Source organism: Trachemys scripta, chromosome 3 (genome assembly GCF_013100865.1).
Source record: "Trachemys scripta elegans isolate TJP31775 chromosome 3, CAS_Tse_1.0, whole genome shotgun sequence".
Classification (NCBI taxonomy): Eukaryota; Metazoa; Chordata; order Testudines; family Emydidae; genus Trachemys; species Trachemys scripta.
In genome coordinates this window covers 125428789-125452656 of record NC_048300.1, presented here as the reverse complement: position 1 = coordinate 125452656, position 23868 = coordinate 125428789, and the positions used below count along the sequence as shown (strand labels likewise).

The following is a 23868-nucleotide window of genomic DNA, read 5'->3' as shown; positions in this document are numbered from 1 at the left end:
ACCAGTCCCCTGAAGCAAGGGAGGGAATGATGGAGGCTAGAGAGACCACACAGAACCTCAGTTTCTTGAGATCTGTTGAGGCAACGTAGCTCCAGAATAGGACAGAGTCCCCCCTTGGCCTTCGGGATTAGGAAATATAGGGAGTAGAACCCCTTTCCTCTCAAGTCTTGAGGAACCTCCACCACAGCCCCCATGCATAGGAGGGATTGCTCTTCCTGGGCAAGGAGTTGCTCGCGAGAAGGGTCCCCAAAGAGGGACAGGGGTGGGGGATGTGAGGGAGGGATGGATAAAAACTGAAGGATATAGACAGTTGTCACTGTACTTAGCACCCAGTGGTCCCATGTTATACAGGGCCATACCTGGCTGAAATGGGACAGATGGTCCAAAAATAAAGGGGAGGCAGGATCTGAAGTGGGAACTAGTATAGCGCCTTTGGGTTTACCTTCAAAAGGCCTGCTTGGGCCCACCAGAGTACTTATCAGACTCTGGCTAGGAGGTTGAGGTGGATGGGAGTGACTGATGACATTTATAACTTCTGCCTTCCCTTTTGTAGGACTCCTGTCTCGGAGAGGGCTCCGAGAAATGAGGTGGCTATTGGGGCCCGAGGTGCTTCCTGGAAGCAGACAGAGCATAGAGGCTCAATGGCCTGAGGGTGGCTCTAGAGTCCTTCAGGCTGTGAAGTCTTGTGTCTTTCTGTTCCAAAAATAGTGAGGAGCCTTCAAAGGAGAGATCCTGAATGGACTGTTGGACCTCATGAGGAAGTCCTGAGGACTGGAGCCAAGAACACCACCTCATGGTGACAGCAGAGGCCACTGTCCTTGCTGCCGCATCGGCTGCATCGAGAGTTACCTGGAGAGAGGTCCTGGCCCCATTCTTACTCTCTTCCAAGAGGGCAGCGAATTCCTGCCTTGACTCTTGAGGCAGAGAGTCTTTGAAATTTGAGAGAGTCTCACAGATTGTAATCTTAACTCCTCAGCAAAGCTTGCTGGTTAGAGATACACAGTTGAAGGCTACCTGGTGAATAAACCTGGTTAGAGAAACAGAGGAGTCTGATGGCACCTTAAAGACTAACAGATTTATTTGGACATAAGTTTTCGTGGATAAAAAAAACCCACTTCTTCAGATGCATGGAGTGAAAATTAAAGAAACAGGCATAAATATACTGGCACATGAGGAGAAGGGAATTACCTTACAAATGGAGAACCAGTGTTGACAAAGCCAATTCAGTCAGGGTGGATGTGGTCCACTCCTAATAATTGAGGAGGAGAAGGAATACCAAGAGAGGGAAATACCAACAGAGGGAAAATTGCTTTTGTAGTGAGCCAGCGACTCCCAGTCCCTATTCAAGCCCAAATTAATTGTGTAAAGTTTGCAAATGAATTGTAGTTCTGCAGTTTCTCTTTGAAGTCTGTTTTTGAAGTGTTTTTTGTTGAAGAATGGCTACTTTTACATTTGTTATTGAATGTCTAGGGAGATTGAAATTTTTTCCTACTGGCTTTTGTAAGTTATCATTCCTGATGTCTGATTTGTGTCCATTTAGTCTTTTACGTAGAGACTGTCCGGTTTGCAATGTACATGGCAGAGGGGCATTGCTGGCACATGATGACATATATCACATTAGTAGATGTGCAGGTGAATGAGCCCCTGATGATGTGGCTGATGTGGTTGGGTCCAATGATGTTATTGCTAGAGTAGATATGGGGACAGAGTAGGCAACAGGGTGTGTTACAGGGATTGGTTCCTGCGTAAGTGTTTCTGTGGTGTGGTGTGTAGTTGCTGGTGAGTATTTGCTTCAGGTTGGGGGGCTGTCTGTAAGTGAGGATTGGCCTGCCTCTCAAGGTTTATGAGAGTGAGGGATCATTTTCCAGTTTAGGTTGTAGCTCGTTGATAATGCACTGGAGAGGTTTTAGCTGGGGTCTGTACGTGATGGCCAGTGGTGTTCTGTTTTCGTTTTCCTTGTTGGCCTGTCCTGTAGTAGGTGACTTCTGGGTACCCGTCTCACTCTGTCAATCTGTTTCCTCACTTTCCCAGGTCCCTCAGCAAAGGCTCTTAAGCAAAGTAAGCAGTCATAGGACAAGAAGGAAGGTCGCCTCATGGATCAGTGACTTGTTAAAAGATGGGAAACAAAGGGTAGGAATAAATGGTCAGTTTTCACAGTGGAAAGAGGTAAATAGTGGGTTCCACAAAGGATTTGTACTGAGACATGTGGTATTCAACATATTAATAAATGATCTGGAAAAGGGGATGAACAGTGACATTGAAAAGTTTGCAGATGATACTAAATTATTTAAAATTGTTAAGTCCAAAGCTGACTGCAAAGAGTTATAAAGGAATCTCACAAAACTTGGTAAATGAGCAATAAAATGTCAGATGAAATTTGATTTTGATAAGTGAAAAGTATCGCACATTGGAAAAAATAATCCCGACTATACACACAAAACAATGGAATCTAAATTAGCTGTTACCACTCCAGAAAAGAGATCTTGGAGTCATTGCGGATAGTTCTCTAAAAACATCTGCTCAATGTGCAGCAGCAGTGAAAAAAGCTAACAGAATGTTAGGAATGATCAAGAAAAAGAGGTAATAAGACAGAAAAGATAATGCTACTGTATAAATCCATGGTATACCCACATCTTGAATATTGCATGCAGTTCCGGTCACCCCATCTCAGGAGAGATATATTAGTATGGAAAAAGGACAGAGAAGGGCAACAAAACTGATTAGGGGTATGGAACAGCTTCCACATGAGGAAAGATTAAAAAGACTTGGACTGTCAGCTTAAAAAAAAAAGAGATAATTTAGGTGGGGTGGTGGTGGGGGTGATGATAGAGATCTACAGAATCATGAATGGTATGGGGAATGCAAGTAAGGAAATGTTTTTTATCCCTTCACATAACACAAGAACTAGAATCACCCAATGAAATTAATAGGCAGCAGGTTTAAAACAAACATAAGGAAGTACTTCTTCAACCAACGCACAGTCAGCCTGTGGAACTTGTTGGCAGGGGATGTTGTGAAGGCCAAAAGAATAACTGGGTTCAAAAAAAGAACTAGATAAGTTAATGGAAGATGGATCCATCAATGGCTTTTAGCCAAGATGGTCAGGGATGCAACCCCATGCTCTGGGTGTCCCTAAACCTCTGACTCCCAGAAGCTGGGACTGGACGACAGGGGATGGATCTCTTGATAACTGCCCTATTCTGTTCAGTCACTCTGAAGCATCTGGCACTGGTCACAGTCAGAGACAGATTACTGGTCTCGATGGACCATTGGTCTGACTTGGAATGGCCATTCTTATTTTGGAGTTTTAAGAATTAGCTTGTCAGAATCCAAGTGTTGTACACACCTATTTATGATCTGTAATGTATTAATGTCCAGGACCCCATTGTGCTAGGTACTGTACAAACAAAAACAAAACAGTTCCCGACCAAAAGAGTTTACATGGATGACTGTACTAAGTAAAGTGGAAGAACTGCACAGTATATGGAAAGCAATTACATCACTGAGACTGATGCGAAACACTACTATACCTTTAAAATTTACAACACGAGAAGATGCATGCTTATGTTTGCCTCTTAGTTACATGGCATGGCACATACTAAACTTACCCAAAAAAAGCCCATTAGTCCTGTCTCAAAACTCTACAACCTCTGATATTGAAAATTACACAGGAGTTGCTTGAAAGAGATTTTTACTTTCATTTAACTGCAGCTTTTGTTAGCCTGCTTCACAAGTGATTAAAACAAGGTAGAAAAATTCATGTTTTTGTTATTACCTGAACTGTCTGATAAACCGAAGGATCAAATCCTTTCACAGTCACCTCCCGGAAAACTCTTGGCTCCAGTTCTTCTTTCGTCAGATCACAGTGATAAATAATACCTGAAACAGAAGTCAAATTTGTCAATTAAGTGCACATGCATCATTAAAAAGACATTGGATTAAAAAACATGAAAGACTGTAACGATTGCAAAGTTAACCCAGTAGGGTAAAGAAGCAGCCTTGATACATTCTTAAATTTAATAATTGACATGCACTTCTTCACTGAAGAATTCAGAGCCTTTCTATATGCAAAGAAAAATTATCGCTGCCCATACTAAGCATGTGAAGTTAGAATTCTCACAACCAACTAAATACAAGGGGGAAAAAAATTAAGCTGCTTTGCATTTACTAAGAATGATAAATCCAACAGAATTCAGATAATGGAAAGATTTAGGAGTCTACTTGGAAACGTGATGGGTTAATACAGATTATACCAATGTAGCTGAACAGAATTTAGTCTAATATGTTCACTTAGGGCCTGATCCTGCAAACACTTAAACATGTGAATAATTTTAATCATTTGAGTATGCTCAATGAAATCAGTGGGATTACTCATATGAGTAACATTATTCACGTGCTTAAGCACATGACCATGATGAAGCTGGTAGACAAACTCGTTTTTAAAGGTGTGATTGAGGCAAAGCCGCATTGCCCCTGAGGGAATGGAGGCACTCTGCTCAGGGAAGCAGAAGGCCTTCTGGAACATCCATCACCCACTGACAGCATACCTGCTGAAACACCCCTTTGTGGGGAGCACCTCTCTATCCTCTGCACATTTATGGAGTGGACAGAGCCATGCACCCATTTCCTCTTTACCGAGCCCTTCCCATAGGGGAATAGGGAGGAAAAGTCACTGTGCACCTGTGGAAGGGCCAGGCAGGATCTGGATTTTAGACTGTAATTTTCTTTTCTAGGATTCAATCCTGCAAATACTTAACCATGTGTTTAAATTCTCTGCCCCCATTTTGTTCTCTAAAATTCCTGATAAAGATACGTTCTTCCCCAATGGTCTTCAAGGTGGTCAGTTGGTAGGAAAAGATAAGGACAGTCTTGTGGCCAAAGAACTGGACTGCAATGCAAGAGATCAGGGTTCAATTCCCAAACTTCCTGTGCGGTCTTGGACAATCACTTTGTCTCTCTGTGCCTTTGTTCCTCAGATGTAAAACTGGGATTATAGTGCTTCTCTCTAACCCTGTGTCTTGTCTATTCATATTGTATGCTCATTAGGACAGAGTCTTAACATATGTTTGTACAGTCCCTATCACAACGGGGCCTCAGACTTGGTTGGGAATCCTAGTATGATACAAATAAACAATTTCAACAGCCAGCAGTCAATATCCTTAAGATAGGCTTGCAGGACCTAGAGGATCATTCTGTCAAAATCTGGAAAAAATTCAGGATCGGTGACAAACCTAGGATAGGGCTTTTTCTGATCAAGTGGAGCCCTGCCCTTTCAAATTTAGATAAATTAAGATTAAAAAGGAAAACACAGTGTGAGGGTGATGGAGTGAGAGAACAAGATTTAGATTCTGTTTACTGGATTTTATGGAAGTACCAAAATTTACCACTTTTTTTTTTTTTTTTTTTTTTAATGATTTCTTCTCTCTAATAGGTACAATACCATCACCATTAAGAGAAACGCTCAGTGTCAGAGTATAAACAGCAGAGGAGCTGAGTGCAATTGTAGTAGAGAGCCAGTAAGTGGAACAAAAGTAAGGTCAGCCCAAATTGCCCGTCTATCTGTATACTGACTGACTTGACAACATTGCCAAAAATAAGATGCACATAGCCAGCTTGCAGATTCTCTTGGCTGCTCTCAGCACAGTACATTAATACAAAGTGAGTTTGTATCTAACAAACATTCAGTACTAGATCTCCTTACCTATCAGCAAAGAGGAAATAATATAAGACTTAACTATATCAGATGATTAAGGACAGAAATCTATGATTTAAGTAGCAGTAAGAAAATCTATTTCTTAACCCAAGTTGCTCCTCAGTACATTGTACTGTATTAACATGTAGTAGAAGTAGTAAAAAAGCAGGGACCATTTAAACAGCAGGGAGCTCAGAAAAGGAAAAGCAGCAAGAAATCTACCCCCTCCCTTAAATTATATAATTTGCTTACAAACCCCCAAACTAGCAATATTTGTCTCCTAGTCTCTCTGGCTATTACTATGAACAGTTTTGCACCTACTCTGAACCCTTTTATTATACATTGGGACAAAAGGGCTGTTTATTTCACAAGGTAACTCCGGCCTCTTGCAGAAATAACTGGACACATGGTTTTGCTTGAAAGAAGCTTACAGGCCTTTTGGGACTTTTGCTTTTATCAACACTTAGGATGAGTCATTCCATTCTGCACTCATCATCCTTCCCCATCTTATCCAGCAATTATTTAGTTTACATAGCTAAGCCTTTATGCACAGCCTTGTTCTGCAGTCTGTTGAGGTAACTTCAAGATTTTACTTGCATGATCTTTCTGGTTGAAACTGGTGGGGTTTTTCCTTTCTGGCTCCACACTCAATTATCAACATTCCCAACACCGCCACTCATGTTGAGAGCATATATTCAGATCAGTTCCAATCTGGATACATAGTCTTCCCTGCCTCTCTTTTTATGCTTGAAACTGAGAAAAAAAAAAAAACTTATTTTAAGAAAATATTTTATGTTTTGTAGATTAATTTTCTTACTCTAGTGTAAAATGTAGGGAGAGTTTGGATGACAAAATGAAAAGGGTACTTTTCAGGGTATTAGGAGTCGGTTAAGTCCACTTTGACAGTAATCCCATCCAAACAGGCCATGTTCCGTCACAGATATTTCGGGGTTTTTTTTTAAATTAAAACGCCAGTGCATGACTTCCTCCCAGGCTAATGAACTCCACTCCCTCCCAAACAACTGCATGCACATTATCTTCTATTGCAGCACATGAATTGTCTGTGTGAAAGTTATATTTCATGGTTAAAATTTGGCATCTATAGCAAGGACCACTTACAGAAAAAATATAGTTTAAGTTTGGAAGCTAAGACCTCCATGATCAGTTTTTAGCCAGTATGTTTGCCTTTAGAATGAATCAGTATTTTTCTAGGGACCTTGGTTCTCCCCCTTCCACCTATTTTACTAATCCAGGGATTAACTTCTGCTTGACTTTTGGGTAATCAAGAAAACTCAGTAACAACAGAATGTGTGTGGCTGCATGATGTGTTTATCACTCCGTGGACACTGTTAAATTAATTTGTTTGCATAGGGCCTGGTTTACTGAGCACCCATAGCTCTCTTTTCAGTCAATGAGAGTTATGTGCTCTCAATACCTCTGAAAGCCAGGACTCTAGACAGTGACTGGAGGGTCTCCGTAGCACAGTGGAGTGTAGGGCCTGTCACACACAAACTGTTTTTGGAATAAGTTCTGTGTGGCCAACTGTAAACTGCCACTAGTGAGAGAAAATCAGAATGCCACTGAGTGCGCCAATGTATTACTTCAACAGGAACTGCAGAGCAGAAACTGGGATAAATGCAAAATTATGAATTTTAACCATTTCTCCAGATGCAACTACTTGATATTTTGTTATTCAGAAGAAAGAAGTTTGGGTCAGTAGCACGTCATGGACCATACAAAGTAGAAGCTTGCTCTTCTATATATGAAGGGAAAGCACACCCTTGTTTTAGCATCAAACTGTTCATTTTCTGGGCTGCACTAATGACCTAATTTTCAGAGACAGTTTATTAAGTATCTGTGGGCTGGTCAAAAGGTATTATCTGGCCCACTTTTACATGATCATGCAGCTCTGCTCAAAGCACATTCGTACAGCCTCTAATCGGTGCTATGAAAGCAACACCAATTTCCTTCTTTAGGAGGACAGAATGAGCAAGAAGTTGCAATCTTCCATAGAACTCTTTGTAATATTCAGTCATTTCTGAACCCAGATCTCCAACGTATTAACTCACTGTAGATCCATGAGATCCAAGAGTCTTCTCCATTAATATATTTTAAATGCACAGTCCAAACAACTACACACTATTTAGGGGAAAGCACCTTTTTCTATGTCTCTAAAGATCAAACCGAAATTCAATCTCATTATGTGTACAGTACCTCCTAAATTAAAGATCCATTGGGCAGGTCCCCTGTAAAAGGGGTAACACCTGAGGAAATAAACAACCTTACCTGGAGATAAAAAGGACATAAACTGATAAAATATTTGTGTGTCCTTTTTTCGGCCACTATAACCCACAATGCTGCCGACTTCCAAAGGAAAAGTCTTGAGATGTGTGCCAGTGGCTAGATCATGAAGTTGTAGAACATTCTTCACATCATGCAGGTAACACAAAACCAGGAAGTTGGACCTAACACAAGCAACCCATTCTGTAAAAGGGGTAAAAGAAAAAAAAAGTAAAGTGAAACAAAATCCTGAAACTACTGTGGGAATGAAATAATTAAATATAACTAACCTTAAAAATTGCTTTAAACACACACACACACACACACACAAAACCTCTTATGGCATATATCTGATTAAAATTCTGTAAGCTTCAAAGTTTCCTTGCAGCTGTGAAAATAAAGTTCTTCAAAATATCAGCAAAAGTTATATATAAATATGAAAGACAAGATGCCAGGAAAGAGCTGTAATATTCATAAGACTTACATTCTAACAAATACTTTTTCAAACCCCATGCAATTAATGTACACAAACTAAAAGATTTTTCTATATCAGTGTTTAATGGTTCATGTTGCTATTGTATGTCCAGTGTTTCAAAGCTATATTGACAAAATCTACAATTTTTTCTTCATGAAAGGGTAATCTTTCTGTCAAAAAGATATCAGGGAAATTATTTATGGAAGCATATGAGACTGAAAACTAAACCATAGCTTTTGTGCACAAAATTTATGAGAATGATAAGGTGAACAGCCGTGTACAGTACATTGCCATTTTTGTACCTTTTAAAGGATTCAGTAGACTATTCTTATGAATAAGAACTACTCCAATGTGATTAAGGATGCCTAATGGAATCCATGGAGTCCCAAGCTAGTGTTCTGAGAACACTAAAGTTATGAAGTTAAGACAAAGATTATATACTTCTTTTTCAGATGATTAATACTTAATATTGAAAAGTACTAAGCCTTTAAGTATGAAGAGAAGCTATTTTGAAGTATACAGATTAAAGGACAAGAGCTAATTTTTAGTTAATGCTGTTACTTTTATATTAGTTAAAATAGAACAAGCAATGTTGTTGGAAAAAGAAAAAAACTTAAGCATTTAGACACAAAGAAATATAAATATTCACACACCTTCACACTTCATATAATCTCTTAAAATGTACAAGTGTAAAATATTACATTGCAGATTGAAAAAAACAACAACTTTAACTCTGCCCCTTCCAATGAGTCTAATCATGAACCAGAAATCCTCTTACAACTATCCAGCATACATCACCTACATTTCCAACCTGAGCTACAAACCTTCACAAATCCTCACTGAACTGCAATACCTAACACACCACACTGCAGTTCATTCACCTCTTATGGGGACATACACAGACTGCTTATATGTACTGGCTTTCAGACTGTAACTTCTCAGAGGCAAGGACTGTCATTTATCATGGTTGTACAGTGCATATCACGAGTACCAACCTGGTTGAGGCCTCTAGATATCATCAGAATATAAAAGCTAATTTCCGAGCAAGCATGTGTGTGTCGTTTCTTTTAATCTAATATAAGGCCAGTACAGAGTTTAGGACTTCCCAGATAGGGAAGATAGCTGGGCAGGAACCGAATTTTCATCTCACGGAAAATTTTGCATTTCTGAAAGAATTTTCACTCTAAATTGGAACAAAATCAGAAATGCAAAATTTTCCACAGGATGGAAATTTTGAAACATTCAGTTTCAGAAGAACCTAAATGGAATTTTCTAACATTTCTGGGCTGGTAAGCCTGCAGAATGATTTGATTTAATTGAATCAGCATTTTCTGACAGAAAACTGGTCTGTCGGAAAAATCTTTGACCAGCTCTATCCCTAAGGTACCTGATTCTACCCTACCACGCCCTATCCTGGGAAGCTTATGAGCTCTTTATGGTGCCAGTTTTCACATCACATATTATCATGTGGCATTCACCTGGGTACTTGGATGCTCTGCCTTAACTTACAGATTAGATGTTGCTTGGTGCACACCATTCTTAGTATGTCCTAAAATGCCTGGGGTTTCTCTCATGCCATAGGCTTTAGATCCCTATTAACCACATAATAAGCCTTTCTTTATTAACTTACACATAAGGGAAAAATTCAGCTTATAGAAAACTGCTTCTCGCTAAGTATTTCTGTCATTTAGGAAAAGGGTTACTTAGCTGGCAACTAACAAACATTTTCACTTACTCACAGTTGTTCCTTTGCCAAGTCAACTTCCTCAACCAAATTTTGACAAAATGGATACAGAGGTAAAGGATAAGAAAGGAGATTAGGGGAAAATATAAAATAAGTTCTCCTTTCTCTTGCCAGGTGATAAGTGGGTAACAATTCTTGTCTTCTTCGGGCCAAAACTGTGGCTTCTTTCCCTTGCAGGAAGAGAACGTGGTCCATTTGGATCAGGTTGGAGGGCTGGATCACAGCCAAGGTCCAACTGTTGGACAAAGTTTTCTCCTGGCTCCTGGTTGCAAGAAACTGCAGATGCCATTAAATGAGCAGACAAAGACTAGACCTAGGATTGCCTAAGGGTATGTTGTTACACTAAGTAACATCATGACCAATAGTTTTTGCACCTACAGTAGAACCTCAGAGTTACGAACTGACCAGTCAACCACACACCACATTTGGAACTGGAAGTACGCAATCAGACAGCAGCAGACACAAAAAAACAAACGCAAATACAATACAATACTGTGTTAAACGTAAACTAGTAAAAAAAAAGGGAAAGCAGCATTTTTCTTCTGCATATTATAGTTTCAAAGTTGTATTAAGTCAATGTTCAGTTGTAAACTTTTGAAAGAACAGCCATAACTTTTTGTTCAGAGTTACGAACATTTCATAGTTATGGACAACCTCCATTCCCAAGGTGTTTGTAATTCAGATTCTACTGTATAACTAGAAATAGAAAACAAAGAAAATCAACACAGAAACAAAGCAAGCAAAACAAAACTGACCAAAATATGACAAAGACCCATCTTACAGGTTGCCCTCGGTTTTAAACTCTTTATGGGAATTCAGGGTTTCCCCAACCGTCTTTTTAAACCAACTAGAGCAAAGCTGAACACAGACTAAAAACATGTTTGCACATCCAATTTTCAGAACAAAAGTTCCAGGATATGTTATGTTCTTCCTCGTCATCATAATTTTAGATAAGGATAACAAACTCTCAGAATTGTAGATCAAAACTAATTTGTCCATAAAGCCTTAACTTCTTTAACTGTTTCTTTTCCTTATATAGGTCAGATCTGTCCTTCCACCGTTGTGACACCCTGGCTTCTGCTCACCTTTGAATCCTAATGACCATACAGAGTCATCACCTTCCCCTCACCCTCTTTCCTGAAGGGCCAATGAAAATTTGACACTAGTTTAAAATTTTTAGTTATGTTATTTTAAACATTACATATGCAACTCAAGCGATTGACCCATTTTCTTCAGATTTTTTGGGAAAAAATTCTCCTGTTCTTTTAACGTAAACCTGGCAACTTTCAGGCCAAACCCAAACCCAGACACTTTATACTGGAATACTAACTGGAATTTTAATCATGGAGCCATGACCTGATATAACAAGATACTGTAATAGATAAGTATGGCACCCTTTATAAAATAGTAGTTGCTATGGTGTGGAATAAATCTTATACGTGAGGACGGATAAAGAAATATAGATTTACATTTTAATTTCTTACATCTTATTATGCATTTCAAGTTATAACATCATACCTAGCTCTAACTAAAATAAGAAATTCGACATTATTATTACATAGCCTCTTTTTATATGGTTCCTACGTACAATAGGCAGTTTTATTCAAACTGTAGAATCTGCAAGATGCCAAACTTCAAGTTGGTTTTAGTTCATTTTAGAACTTTGGTTTATTAATAAAAATATGAACAAGAAAAAAGCATAAATGCAATAATGGCAATATTCTACTTCTGGCAACACAAGTAATTGTCAGGCAATACAAATATGGGCTGCGGAAGTGCAATTTGTGTTCCCAGTAGACAACGTACTTCTATAACTAGAAAATTCTCAAATTTTATATTAAAAATGTTCTGCATCTTAAAGCTGTATAAGATGATATATAAAGAGCTACACAGATTAATCTCAGAATTGGGTACAACCCATAACATGCATGCAAAAATATTTATTTAGTCTTTTCTTTGTGAAAATACTCACTCCCCATCAAAAATATCAAGCAAAAGTTCTCCATTTTAAAATACAGTTGTGACAATCACCGATTCCTCACTGATTAGTTGGCTACACAATGTAATTTGATGGATCTTTTCAATACAGGTTAAAATTAATTAGATATTTTCACTTCCACCAAATTTCCCTTTTAAGGGGGGGAGGGGGAAAAGATAGCTCAGTGGCTTGAGCATTGGCCTGCTAAACCCAGGGTTGTGAGTTCAATCCTTGAGGGGGCCATTTAGGGATCTGGGGGAAAAAATCTGTCTGGGGATTGGTCCTGCTTTGAGCAGGGGGTTGGACTAGATGACCTCCTGAGGTCCCTTCCAAACCTGACATTCTATTTCAATTTTTCAGGGCAAAGGCATCTAATTTCCACTGATACCTCTTACAAATACTATGGAGCATGCTTTGAAGGTGGTGATATTACCTCTTATTCACCCCTTTAGTACATTATGTGGTTATAAATAATCTCCACAAGGTGGAGAAAACAGATGACAAGATGAGGGGGGAGGGAAAGAGTATTTTCAAAAGTGCCTGAGGAGCATAAGTCCCATGGAAAGTCAATTGGACTTATACTCATAAATGCATAGGGCACTTTTGAAAGTCTCCCCCATAATATATTTTCAGAAAATAAATACTAGTATGGGCTATACAGGTACAGAAAGAGAAAAAAATTGAACCAGACTTAAAAGAACAGTAAAGAACCTACATCTAAGTAAAGTGCTAAATTATCAAACTAAAATAATGCTGAAATTGTTAATAATAACCATTTCTCTATATAAAACCATGAACTGAATTTCTCTGTACCCTAATCTCTGTTTTGAGAATCGGAGACACAAGACACTATTGTACTTTGTAGTCAAGCCCACAACCTCACCTCCTTTGCTGACACTCCAAGCACATATCCAGAATGCTTTAACTGGTTTCTTTCCACCTCAAGGAAACTTCTAGAGTCTAGACTGTATATCCAGAAAGTTTCCTTTTTAACCAATATGTAGCCATCATAATATTCTCTGGCACATATTTATTAACATTCACACAAACTACTGTATATGTTACAGCTAAAAGAAAAAGATGATGCCCGTTATGGACTTTTTAAACAAACCCATACAAACCACATTTTATAACGCTGGTGCAAATGGTTAAAGAACTGAATTTGCTGTTATGATACTGAATGCTGTTTTCCTTGGATGAAATTCTCCCGAAGTGCCAAGTTGTGTTTTCAAGGCCCTCCGGCCCACTTTGGGGGTGGGAATGGTTACACAAGGTGAGGGGACTACTGGAAGTGAGCTGTAAGAATGGCTACACAATATTAAATTCTGCAGAGATAGTGACTCACAGCCACTACAGAGAGAGCACAGAGGAGCTGTGTTGCAACTCTACACACTGCTTGTACATTGGGGTTTGTGTGGATTTTGTTAAAACCAATCTACAAGGGGTTTTCAGCACTGAGCTGTTTTTTTCTAGGCTTTGGAGAGAGGCTTAGAGTAAAATTTTAGTCATGAATAATGCCTGGGAGCTCAGAAATGTGTCAACAGTTCCAGTTTAGGAGAGATTGTCCAGACCATATTTTTATAAATACGTGTTAATATTTAAATAAAAGGTCCCTTTAGTACAATGGATTTCACTGGGGTCAAGGATGTGTGTCTGTTCCATCAACAAAATTTCCCTCCTAATAATTTTAATATGGTTTTAGGTGCAGTATGTTGAATTCCTTCATGTTAAAAATCCATCCTGAAAACTTAAGGTACTGAAATTAGTGCTGACCCTTTATTTTTCCAGTGCTAGACACATCATGTCAAGCAATCCAACTGTACAGATGCATATTGACATTCTTATGCTGAAACACTGATGGAGGAGAAAAGAGAACCAAAATGAAGACAAGATCCATGTGCAAATAATTCCTAAGAGGAAACATCAAACTCACTTCCTGAGCAAGCACATGCGTCAACCCCATTAATAAGGGGAACATTTTGATGGAGCTTCAAAGCTTGAGTTGAAAGACAGCTGCTAATGTGCAATTTTCCTTTCTTCTGCCATGTGAGTTAGTCCACGTTTCAGAGTCACAGTCACGCTTGTAGAACTCATAGAAAATGACACTTTCCCCCCACTACAATAAACCTAGAGTTATTTATGTGTAGGAAGACCTGCAAAGACAATATTAACAGTTTACAGAATAAAGCATTACTCAATTGTAGATTTATATTATAAGTGGCCCTATCTAACAAACATATAAAAAGGAGGCAAAGGACACCCTAAAATAAGATCCCAACACATTTAAGGTCAGTTGCAAAACTCCCACTGGCTTCAACAAGGCTAAGATTGTACACCTCCTCTCAGACAACCCATATTGCCATACATGCATGAGTAAGGTGACCAGACAGCAAGTGTGAAAAAATAAGAAAAAGACCCAAAAATCAGGACTGTCCCTATAAAATCGGGACATCTGGTCGCCCTATATGTGAGAGAGGAAAAAAGTGCAAAGTTGTTCTGAAGCTGCAAACATTGGGGAACTAAGCCTCTCAAGAAACCCAGGGCTATGCCTTGCTCAATCATGACTGGTGCGGGCTTGCCATGGTATCTTTTGAGAAAAAAGCCATGACGGACCTGTGGTAGCCCTGGTCATGAAAAGTCAGACAAAGGGTACATCTACACTACAGCGGGGAGTCGATTTAAGATACGCAAATTCAGCTACGTGAATAGCGTAGCTGAATTCGACGTATTACAGCCGACTTACCCCGTTGTGAGGACGGCGGCAAAATCGACTTCTGCCGCTTTTTGTCGGCGGCGCTTACTACCACCTCCGCTGGTGGAGTTAGAGCGCCGATTCGGGGATCGATTGTCGCGTCCCGACGGAACGCGATAAATCGATCCCCGAGAGGTCGATTTCTACCCGCCGATTCAGGCGGGTAGTATAGACCAGGCCAAAGATTTCAGTCAAAGATGTGCTTCTGGACTAGAACATCTCCTGTCTGAGGCTCATGGACTGTCTCTTGGCCTGAGCATGCTCTGGTTGTGTGAGCATCTCAAAGGCAGCTCAGAGTTGTTGCTAGGAAACTCTGGGGATAATCCACACCCCCAACTACTAAATGGTTTCTATACAAGCTCACCAATCTGGTCCTTTGGGTAGCTGCCAATTCCCTGCTCCCGACTAGCCTTCTGTGCAATTCACAGTGTATTTTCTTAAGGCTCTAAACAAAGTTTGTGCAACTGTTCCTCAAGAATATTCATGCATCCATTCACTCATCCACTTTCAATTTGCATGCAAAACTCTCCAGCGTAAAAAGTCATGGATATTTTTAAAGACAACATGAAAGTAATGGAATGCATAAGTCTCCTGATAGTTGGAATAAACATATAGTTATTACTCACAGAGATAACAATCCCTTCTCATCAGGATCAACAATTTTGTGACCCTGATTCCAAAGTTTGATTTTGTTCTGACCTAGTTTTGCTATAATCTTACTTTTATTGGAATATATTTGATTATAGAGTTTTTAGTTTTCAGATCTTGTCTCTCCATTGCAATGCACTATATACTTAAAAGCATTGAACAAGTAAGCTCTGCAAGAATGTACAAACTTTTTGACACATTGCACCTAAGTTTTATATTGATTGGGCAATGCCCAGAGGTTTGGAAGGGTGCTTTATAGTGAATTTAAATAAAAAATGCAATTAGAAATCTGTGTTATACCAACAGCAAAATAATGACAGAAAGGTTATTTTATTACCAAACTTTGCCATAAAAAAGATGTCTACAGGGCAAGGCTTAGGTATTTATAATGTTAGCAGGCTCCAAATCTGAAGCTTAAAACTGAGAAAAAAAGTGATAAGATAAATAACATTTTGCACTTGTATATAACCTTCTACATGAGGGAATAAAAGTACTTTAAAATACTGAATTAAGGCTTACAAGACCTTGTGAGGTACGGAAGTGTTGCTATTCTCATTTTGGAGAGGGGAAATTGAGGCACAAAGCTGTTAACTGAGTTGCTTAAGGTCACTTAAGTCTGTGACAGCCAGGAACATAAAACTCATCTTTGAGTCCTAAGTCTTAAATTACTACGTAAAAATAGCACCTTTTTACTCAATAGACCCATTCAATATTGCTATTCAGAGTCTGTCAGAGTTATAGGGTAGCTCAGGGGTGGGCAAACTTTTGGCCTGAAAGCCACATCTGGGTATAGAAATTGTATGGCGGGCCATGAATGCTCATGAAATTGGGGTTGGGGTGTGAGAGGAGGTGAGGGCTCTGGCTGGGGATGCTGGCTCTCGGGTGGGGTATTCAGGACGTGGGAGGAAGCTCCAGACTGGGGCAGGGGATGTGTGGGTTGAGGGCTCCGGCTGGGAGTGCAGGTTCTGGGGTGGGGCTGGGAATGAGGGGTTTGGGGTGAAGGAGAGTGCTCTGGGCTGGGATCGAGGAGTTCAGAGGGCGGGAGGGGGATTGGGCCTGGGGCAGAGGGTTAGGGTGCAGGGGCAGGGTAGCTCAGGGGTGCAGGCTCCAGGCAGGCTCCCAGAAGCAGCGGCACGTCCACCCTCCGGCTCCTACGTGGACGGGTGGCCAGGTGGCTGAGCTGCATGCTGCCCTGTCCGTAGGTGCTGCCCCTGTAGCTCCCATTGGCCATGGTTCCCAGCCAATGGGAGCTGCAGGGGTGGCGCTTGGGCCAGGGGCAGTGTGTAGAGCCCCCTGGCTGCCCCTACACGTAGGAGCTGGAGGGGAGACATGCCGCTGCTTCTGGGAGCCGTGTGGAGCAGCCCCAGACCCTGCTCCCCAGCTGAAGCGGGGCAAGCCCCAGACCCCACTCCCCAATGGGAGCTCGAGGGCTGGATTAAAATGGCTGGCGGGCCAGATCTGGCCTGCAGGCTGTAGTTTGCCCTACCCTAGACTTGCTGCACCTCTGTCCCCTCTCTAGTTTTCCAGATTGCAGCCCCACAGGTATCAGGCCCCATGACTTTTACCTCTCTTTGAGGTGGAACCATGCAATTCTTCCACTTTTAGACCAGGTGCTGGGCTACAGTATCTTGTGTGCTGACTGTGTTTGCCCAGCAACTCTGAGTGAGTCTGGTCCTTACCTTCAGGAATCTGCAACCAGTAGATTACAATGACTCAAAACAGCCTTCTTAAAACAAAAGTATTGTTTATCTAACGATAGGAACTAAGCATACATAAGAGAATAAGGCTTTTTAAAACAGCAAAAGGCCTGTCTTATCCCACAGCTTAAGTCTTGCTCCAGACCCCTAACCTTTGGGGAGATGGTCTCCCCCAAAATTTGTCTATGTCTCACTCTTAACCATTCCAGGATGCTTTGAACTCCTCCTTCCCCCGAAGACTGAGTAACTCCGAGGGAGACATGGTTGGCAAGCCTAGCAAGGAGTCAAACCAGAGCACCAATGTGAACAGCTCTTGCACAGTCTCAAGTGTTTGCTGTGAAGGGTATATCAGAAACCCCCTTTGCCTTTCTGGGGGCATTTCCTGACAGCCCTGCTATTGAATTAACTCAATATATGCATACAACAAACATCACAATCCCAGGTCAAGATATAAATTTAGAAATCATTACAGCTAACTCCAAACTCAGAGTCCTATCTATTCACTTTAAATGACTGCTCTTTATTCTTGGTACCCCTGCAAAGCCAATATATCGATCTATGACTGAATGAACAGAAGGCTCTATTCTAGTTTGTGCATTACCAAAATAATTCTTTACTTAGTTTCAATCAGTTACACCTGAATAGAATTGCCAACTTTCTAATGGCTTGTAATCGGACCCCTGAGGCCCTGCCCCTTCGCCACCTCCTCCCCGAAGGCCCTGCCCTTTCTCTGCTTCTTCCCCCAAGGTCCCACCCCTTCTCCACCTCTTCCCCCAAGGCTCCACCCCCATCAGTCACTCCTCTCCCCACCTTCCCCCATTGCTTGCTGGATCATCTCCTATCTGCAGGTAGGAGGTGGCCCCGGCTGAGCCGGGACTGGTGCAGGTTAATGACCTGGCACCTCCAATGACCCTGCAGTAGCCTGACTTTTGGTTTGGGTGCCATTTAGGGTTGCCAGGTTCCCTAAATGCCTGGACTTTCCCATCGAAAACCTGGCACCTGGCAATCCTAAATGGTACCCGGACACAGAAGCCAAAAAATGGACTGTCCGGTTTAAAACACAGATGGGTGGCAACCCTACACCTGAAGCCAGCAGTATCACATAGATGTAACTGAGGGCCTAATCTCCCATTATTCATAGTGAAGATGCACATGATGGAATGAATCTTGCTTTTCTCTCACAGTGCATGGTGAATTTCTGCAAGGCGATCAGTAAAGGGGAGGAGGGAGAAACAAAACAACCAAACAACCACTATTGTTTCACCTGTAAACAAGCACATCTGATTCAGTATCACTGGCAAATAATAAAACATGGAGCCCTATGGAAATGTTTTTAAAGTAACTCTACTCTCTCTTTTGAGTTGCAATGTATAACTACATTGGAAGCTTACTAAAATCGGCTTCTTACAGCCTTTGCTTAGGGGCCAATAATTGGGCCCCAGGCGAGCTCCAAAAGGGAGGAATCCTCTGCACATTCCAGAGGGGAAGTGAAGCCATTTCACAACTTGTGCTCCGGACTAAGGGTTGAAATACATTCCGTGGCTTTATTGTCTACTCTCCTTTTCTCTGCTGCTGGAGAAATGCCAAATGCCTAGGCAGTGTGACTCTTTCCTCCAACAATCCCTTGTATGACAGGTGCAGGGAGGCCCTGTGAGCACAGCTAAATTCAACAGGATTTTGACAAAAATCAAGAATATTGCCCTAGGAAAATGAACAATACTTTGTCAAAAGGATAGCGTGAAACTCCTGCAGTCAAGCATTCAGGGGGGAAAACTAGTGATATGTAGGGTCTAGAGAAGAAAAAAATAATGTCAACCAGTGAAAATTCGTATTTTTATCTTTCCCCCATGTCTCACTATACCATTGCCAGTCCCCAGCAGTAAAAATCTAGCATAACCTGCTTCAATAGCATATTCTGTCTTCCTATCTGTTCTTACATTACCCATCATAATGGGGTCATGATCCTACATAGGGCCTTTGGGAACTATCACAATATATTTGAATATAGGCACTAAAAAAAATACTTTTGGAGGTGGCCACACTGGTAGCAAGGGAACATTAATTCCTTTCCCCCCCAAATATAGAAGACACCAAACTGAAGGATGTATGGCCTTGGGTGGAGAGGCAGTGTAGGGGTGGGGCCTTGAGGGAAGAGGTGGGACCTCATGGGTCCAGTTACCAACCATCCTGAGGGAGATAATCTAAACTTCATACTGAACTCACCTTGCTGTGCTTAAACAAGCTCTGTGGTCAGGAGCGCCGCCAGCTTTTCCGCCGCCCTAGGGCGGCAGAAGGTCCCACCCCAAAATGCCATCCCCCCCACAGAGGCGGCAGAAGGTCCCGCCGTAGAAATATCGCCGCGGTCGCCGCCCCCCAAATTGCAGTGCCCTAGGCAACTGCCTAGGTTGCCTAATGGGTTGCGCCGGCCCTGTCTGTGGTATGTAAGATCTCACATTGTTCCGAGATCCCTCTGATGAATGACCTTTGCACACTTAATACTGCCTTTGTTATCTTTTAAACTTGCATTTTAATATTAATTCACAAATATTTGTCAAGGTTTATACTCTCTGAGAATTAAATGTAATACAACACAAATGCTTTCCAGTTGGGGGAGCATGGGTGGAAATGAATCTCATAGCAAATGCAGACGTCCTGGGGCCCTTACTTAACTATTTTCATTTTAAAATGGTTGGCATTTGTTTTTTTCCCCTTCGTTCACTGATTAGAGTTCTAAATTTATCTTTACTTTGTGTGAAGTGTCTACTGAGAATTAAGTAAACCTTGACAGTGTTCACTGTTTGGGAGAGACTGACTCAAAATAAGAATGCAAATGAATAATTCTTTACGCTCTGTGCTTTTAAACATCTGTCATATTTACAACCCCATATTATCGGAATACATTTGTTTTTTCAAAGTTTTATGGAACTCGTAATGCAGAACTGGTTCTCAAACACAAGTTAAAGCCCACGGCCAACTGTACCTGGGAGGACTGGGTCAGTCAAGCCAAATTAAATTAAATTCACTCATCTCTTGGTATGTGTATTTTTTTTTGTTAGTTAGGCTTTAGCTGCACTACAAATGCAGTAGGACATATTACCTTATATTCTGTGGAAATTTTTTGCCACTCGAGAACACTGGCAGAGTTTCATATTTATTAATCCTGACTCACAAAATCTACTTCCATTATAATGTGGTGGTTGTTTTATGAAATTCAGACTATGTTCATATCCAGAAAAGGAGACGATATGGCTAACAAGTAGATCATGGAAATGTAGCAGAATTTTGAGTTGCAGATTTCCATATTCCATTCTAAGCAAGAAAAACATTTGTGACTTTGAGTAATAGTTGCTAAAATGTTTGTGATTTCCAATACTGTTAATTATATCTGGGTACATAATCACTATTATATACAACCAATTGGACAAGCAGACCCCCCACAACCTCTGAAAGCTCATTATCAGAAGCAAGCTCCCCACAAACCAGGAGTCTGGACAAACCAACTCAAAGTGGCACCCTGACAGAACAACACATGCAAAACCACATATCTCCACTGCTACAATGATCAACTCTCCCCCCCCCCGCCAACACACCTTTCAAGCTCCATGGATCCTACACCTGCCTACCACAACATGTGGTGTACCTCATCCAGTGCACTAAATGCCCCGATAACAACGATGTGGGTGAATCTAGGCAATGCCTAGGCTCTTGAATGAACTAACGCAGGAAAATGAAAAAAAGACAAATCACCTATTACTTTTCACTAAGCAGTCACACTACATCTGACCGATCAACCCTCATCCTCAAAGAAAACCTGCACAACACTCTCAAAAGACAAGCCTGGAAACTTAAATTCATTACTCTTCTAGACACTAAAAATCAGATTGAACAGAGACACTGGATTTATGGCTTATTACAACAATCTGTAACCCACTAAACCCCTCTTTATGTTCTATGGCTGCAGAGGTGTTAACAGGCCACCTTACCTTGAATGGTCCCTTACAATATGTGCTAACTACTTATGCTAAACCATTTGCTGTGGCACTGGGAGTACCTTTCCCAGACCGGAAGAAGAGCTCTGTGTGGCTCAAAAGCTCATTTCTCTCACCAACAGAAGTTGGCCCACCTTGTCTTGTCTCTCTAAGCAGCAAATACTCATTTAACCTTTGAATTCTTATAGTCATAGCTTTTGTAGGAGGCGTTCTATTACCGTGTCATCTTTGTAACAAATAAAATCAAATTCACTTGACTCTAAGGCTTTCATGGCAATAAATTATTAAGTGCCGTCTGCTATAATTGTGTCTTTCCAAACCAAATCTTGGAAGGATTAAAGCAATATGATATAATGGCAGGCTGGTCTTTCTTCACTACAATAGCTTGCTCTTTAGGAATGAAGGATTCTGGTTTAATCGCTGCAATCTAGTGTTATTTTCTTTTATTCAGAGCTATGTCTCAAGATTGTTACAAGCACTCATGGTTCCTTTGGCACGGAGGAATGCAGCCCTTTAATTTACAGGTGCCATCATATTTTACCAAACTGTTTTAGATTATTTCATTTTAGTGTTTGCTTTAATATATATTTAATCCCCATTATCTAATGAAGCCACTCACCCACTGTAACAATTATTTTACATAGCTATCTCTATAGAGCTAAATATAGAGTACATGCAGGGCTTAAATTCTCAGAGTATTTCTTGGAGCCTCTTATACTCCCAACATGCTAGAAAAATTCCAGGGGGATTGAAAATGTTTACCGGTACTCCGCTCTGGACATTGTATATTATTGTGTATTGCTGCTCTGCATGTATGTATGTATAGTGAAATTTTGATTATCCAGACCACAGTCACCCGAAACTTTCAGTTCACTGCAGGTCGGATATGTCCACTGATGTTTGGGTTGAAGTGTTTGAGCAATTTTTTAGTTTCTAATGGCCACTGCCCTCAGTACTCTCATTTATCTGAACCTTTGGTTATCTAAATGAGGTCCTAGTTCCGTTTGAATACTCAAGGTTGCCAAATATAATCCCTTAAAGATGTTTTTGATGCATTAAAAAAATTATTATATGAATATACATACATACTCAATTTGACTTTGCTTATAGAATAGAAAAGCTGAAGCAGAAATCTGCTGTGAAATAACCCCTCATGTGCTAAAACTAAACATCAAGGTAGAGCACAGGATTTTCATTCCCGAAAAGTAGTAACAAAATGTATTAGTGCCAAGATCAATAGCATTTGGGCACTGTCAGACTTTTAGCTATATATTTAACTCAAACCCATGTTTTACATTGCTGTTACCTATGACTTAAATACAGCTTCAGAGATTGATGAATAGTTGACAGATGACCAGAATGGAAGATAATTTGTCACTTTTAACTATTATTTATTATACATATAGCACTGAAAACGTACTCCACCCTACACAAGTAAAAGATGAAGGAGCTCCCTGCATCAAAGAGCTTACAATCTAAAATAGAGACCTAGAGGGCTCAATATTTGAGTATGACCAAGCTGTGCTTGCCACCTTTGCAACCCCAAAACCTTGCGACAGCCAAAGGCCCATTTTGACTTTGTGCATAACTTGGAATAGTATAGTCCAGTCATGCTCCATTTCCCCCCCCCCACCCAAATAATCCCTGTACCAGGGATAGAGATAGGAAACAGTGGTGTAGAGCTGGCTAAGGTGGTTCTATGCCAGATAGGGATTCCTCATGCTGGGGGATTTCTCAGCTGCCAATTTAAAGCAGCTTTACAGCCCTTTTGTGGCACATAGAACCCAGGGTATGGCGAGGATGTGGCCCAGAGACTGCTGGATACACTGGGAAATCCAAAGGAGGGAATCATCCATAGAGTTCTTAAAACATTATTCTCATGAACTCACAGCTTCTGGATGTCATGGAAGAAGTGATCTAACAGTGTTTTGGAAGAGAAGAGAGCGGAGGCTGTGTTAGCTGGGATACAGCAGTCACTTTGTAAGTATACAGGACTCTATTATTTCATCACCAATGTAAAAAGCTATGCATAGGAAAATTTCCACAGAATCAGTGAGGGGATTTGAACAAAAAAAACAACAACTGGTAAACAAATGTGTAGTTTTCAAACAGCCATTATTATGCAAGTCAGGTATAATTACACAATGTACTGTAGGAGCATGGAGCACCTAAATGTATTAAACTTTGAAACACTGGGGTAAAGATGCATCAGGATAGGCTTTTCTACAATATCTACAATTAATTCACACACATAAATACTAAAAATTTCCCAAAATGAGTGAGTTAGTGCAAAGTTCTGGAATTTATTGTACTGCATCTTTATTTTAATTAATTCAAAATCAGAAGGTCCTGTTTTCACTTTTCCTTAAAAAACAAAATTCAAAATATCAAATACTCTACCCACCTCTTTTATGCCATCAAATCTTGCCTTTCAGCACTCCCAGTTCCTGTCAGCTCAAGAACGACAGATCAAACCTGTGTCTCAAAGTCTGATCCCCTGGCTTATAGTGTACCATACCACTGTTAAGCTAGCTCTTATTTTTGTCTGCTTACAGGGCCCCAGTTAACATAAGAAACATAAGAACGGCCGTACTGGGTCAGACCAAAGGTCCA

At 40.6% G+C, this 23868-nt stretch overlaps 1 protein-coding gene across 1 annotated transcript in view; it reads right to left on the bottom strand.

Annotated features, from left to right (window-relative positions):
* PREP (prolyl endopeptidase) overlaps positions 1–23868 on the bottom strand; it is a 168364-nt gene that overhangs the window by 46228 nt on the left and 98268 nt on the right. Inside the window, exons 9-10 of the mRNA XM_034765960.1 lie at positions 7979–8176; positions 3776–3879 (exon numbers count right to left, since the gene is read on the bottom strand). Of these exons, the coding sequence (XP_034621851.1) occupies positions 3776–3879; positions 7979–8176 (302 nt within the window). The remainder of the gene's footprint in view (positions 1–3775; positions 3880–7978; positions 8177–23868) is intronic.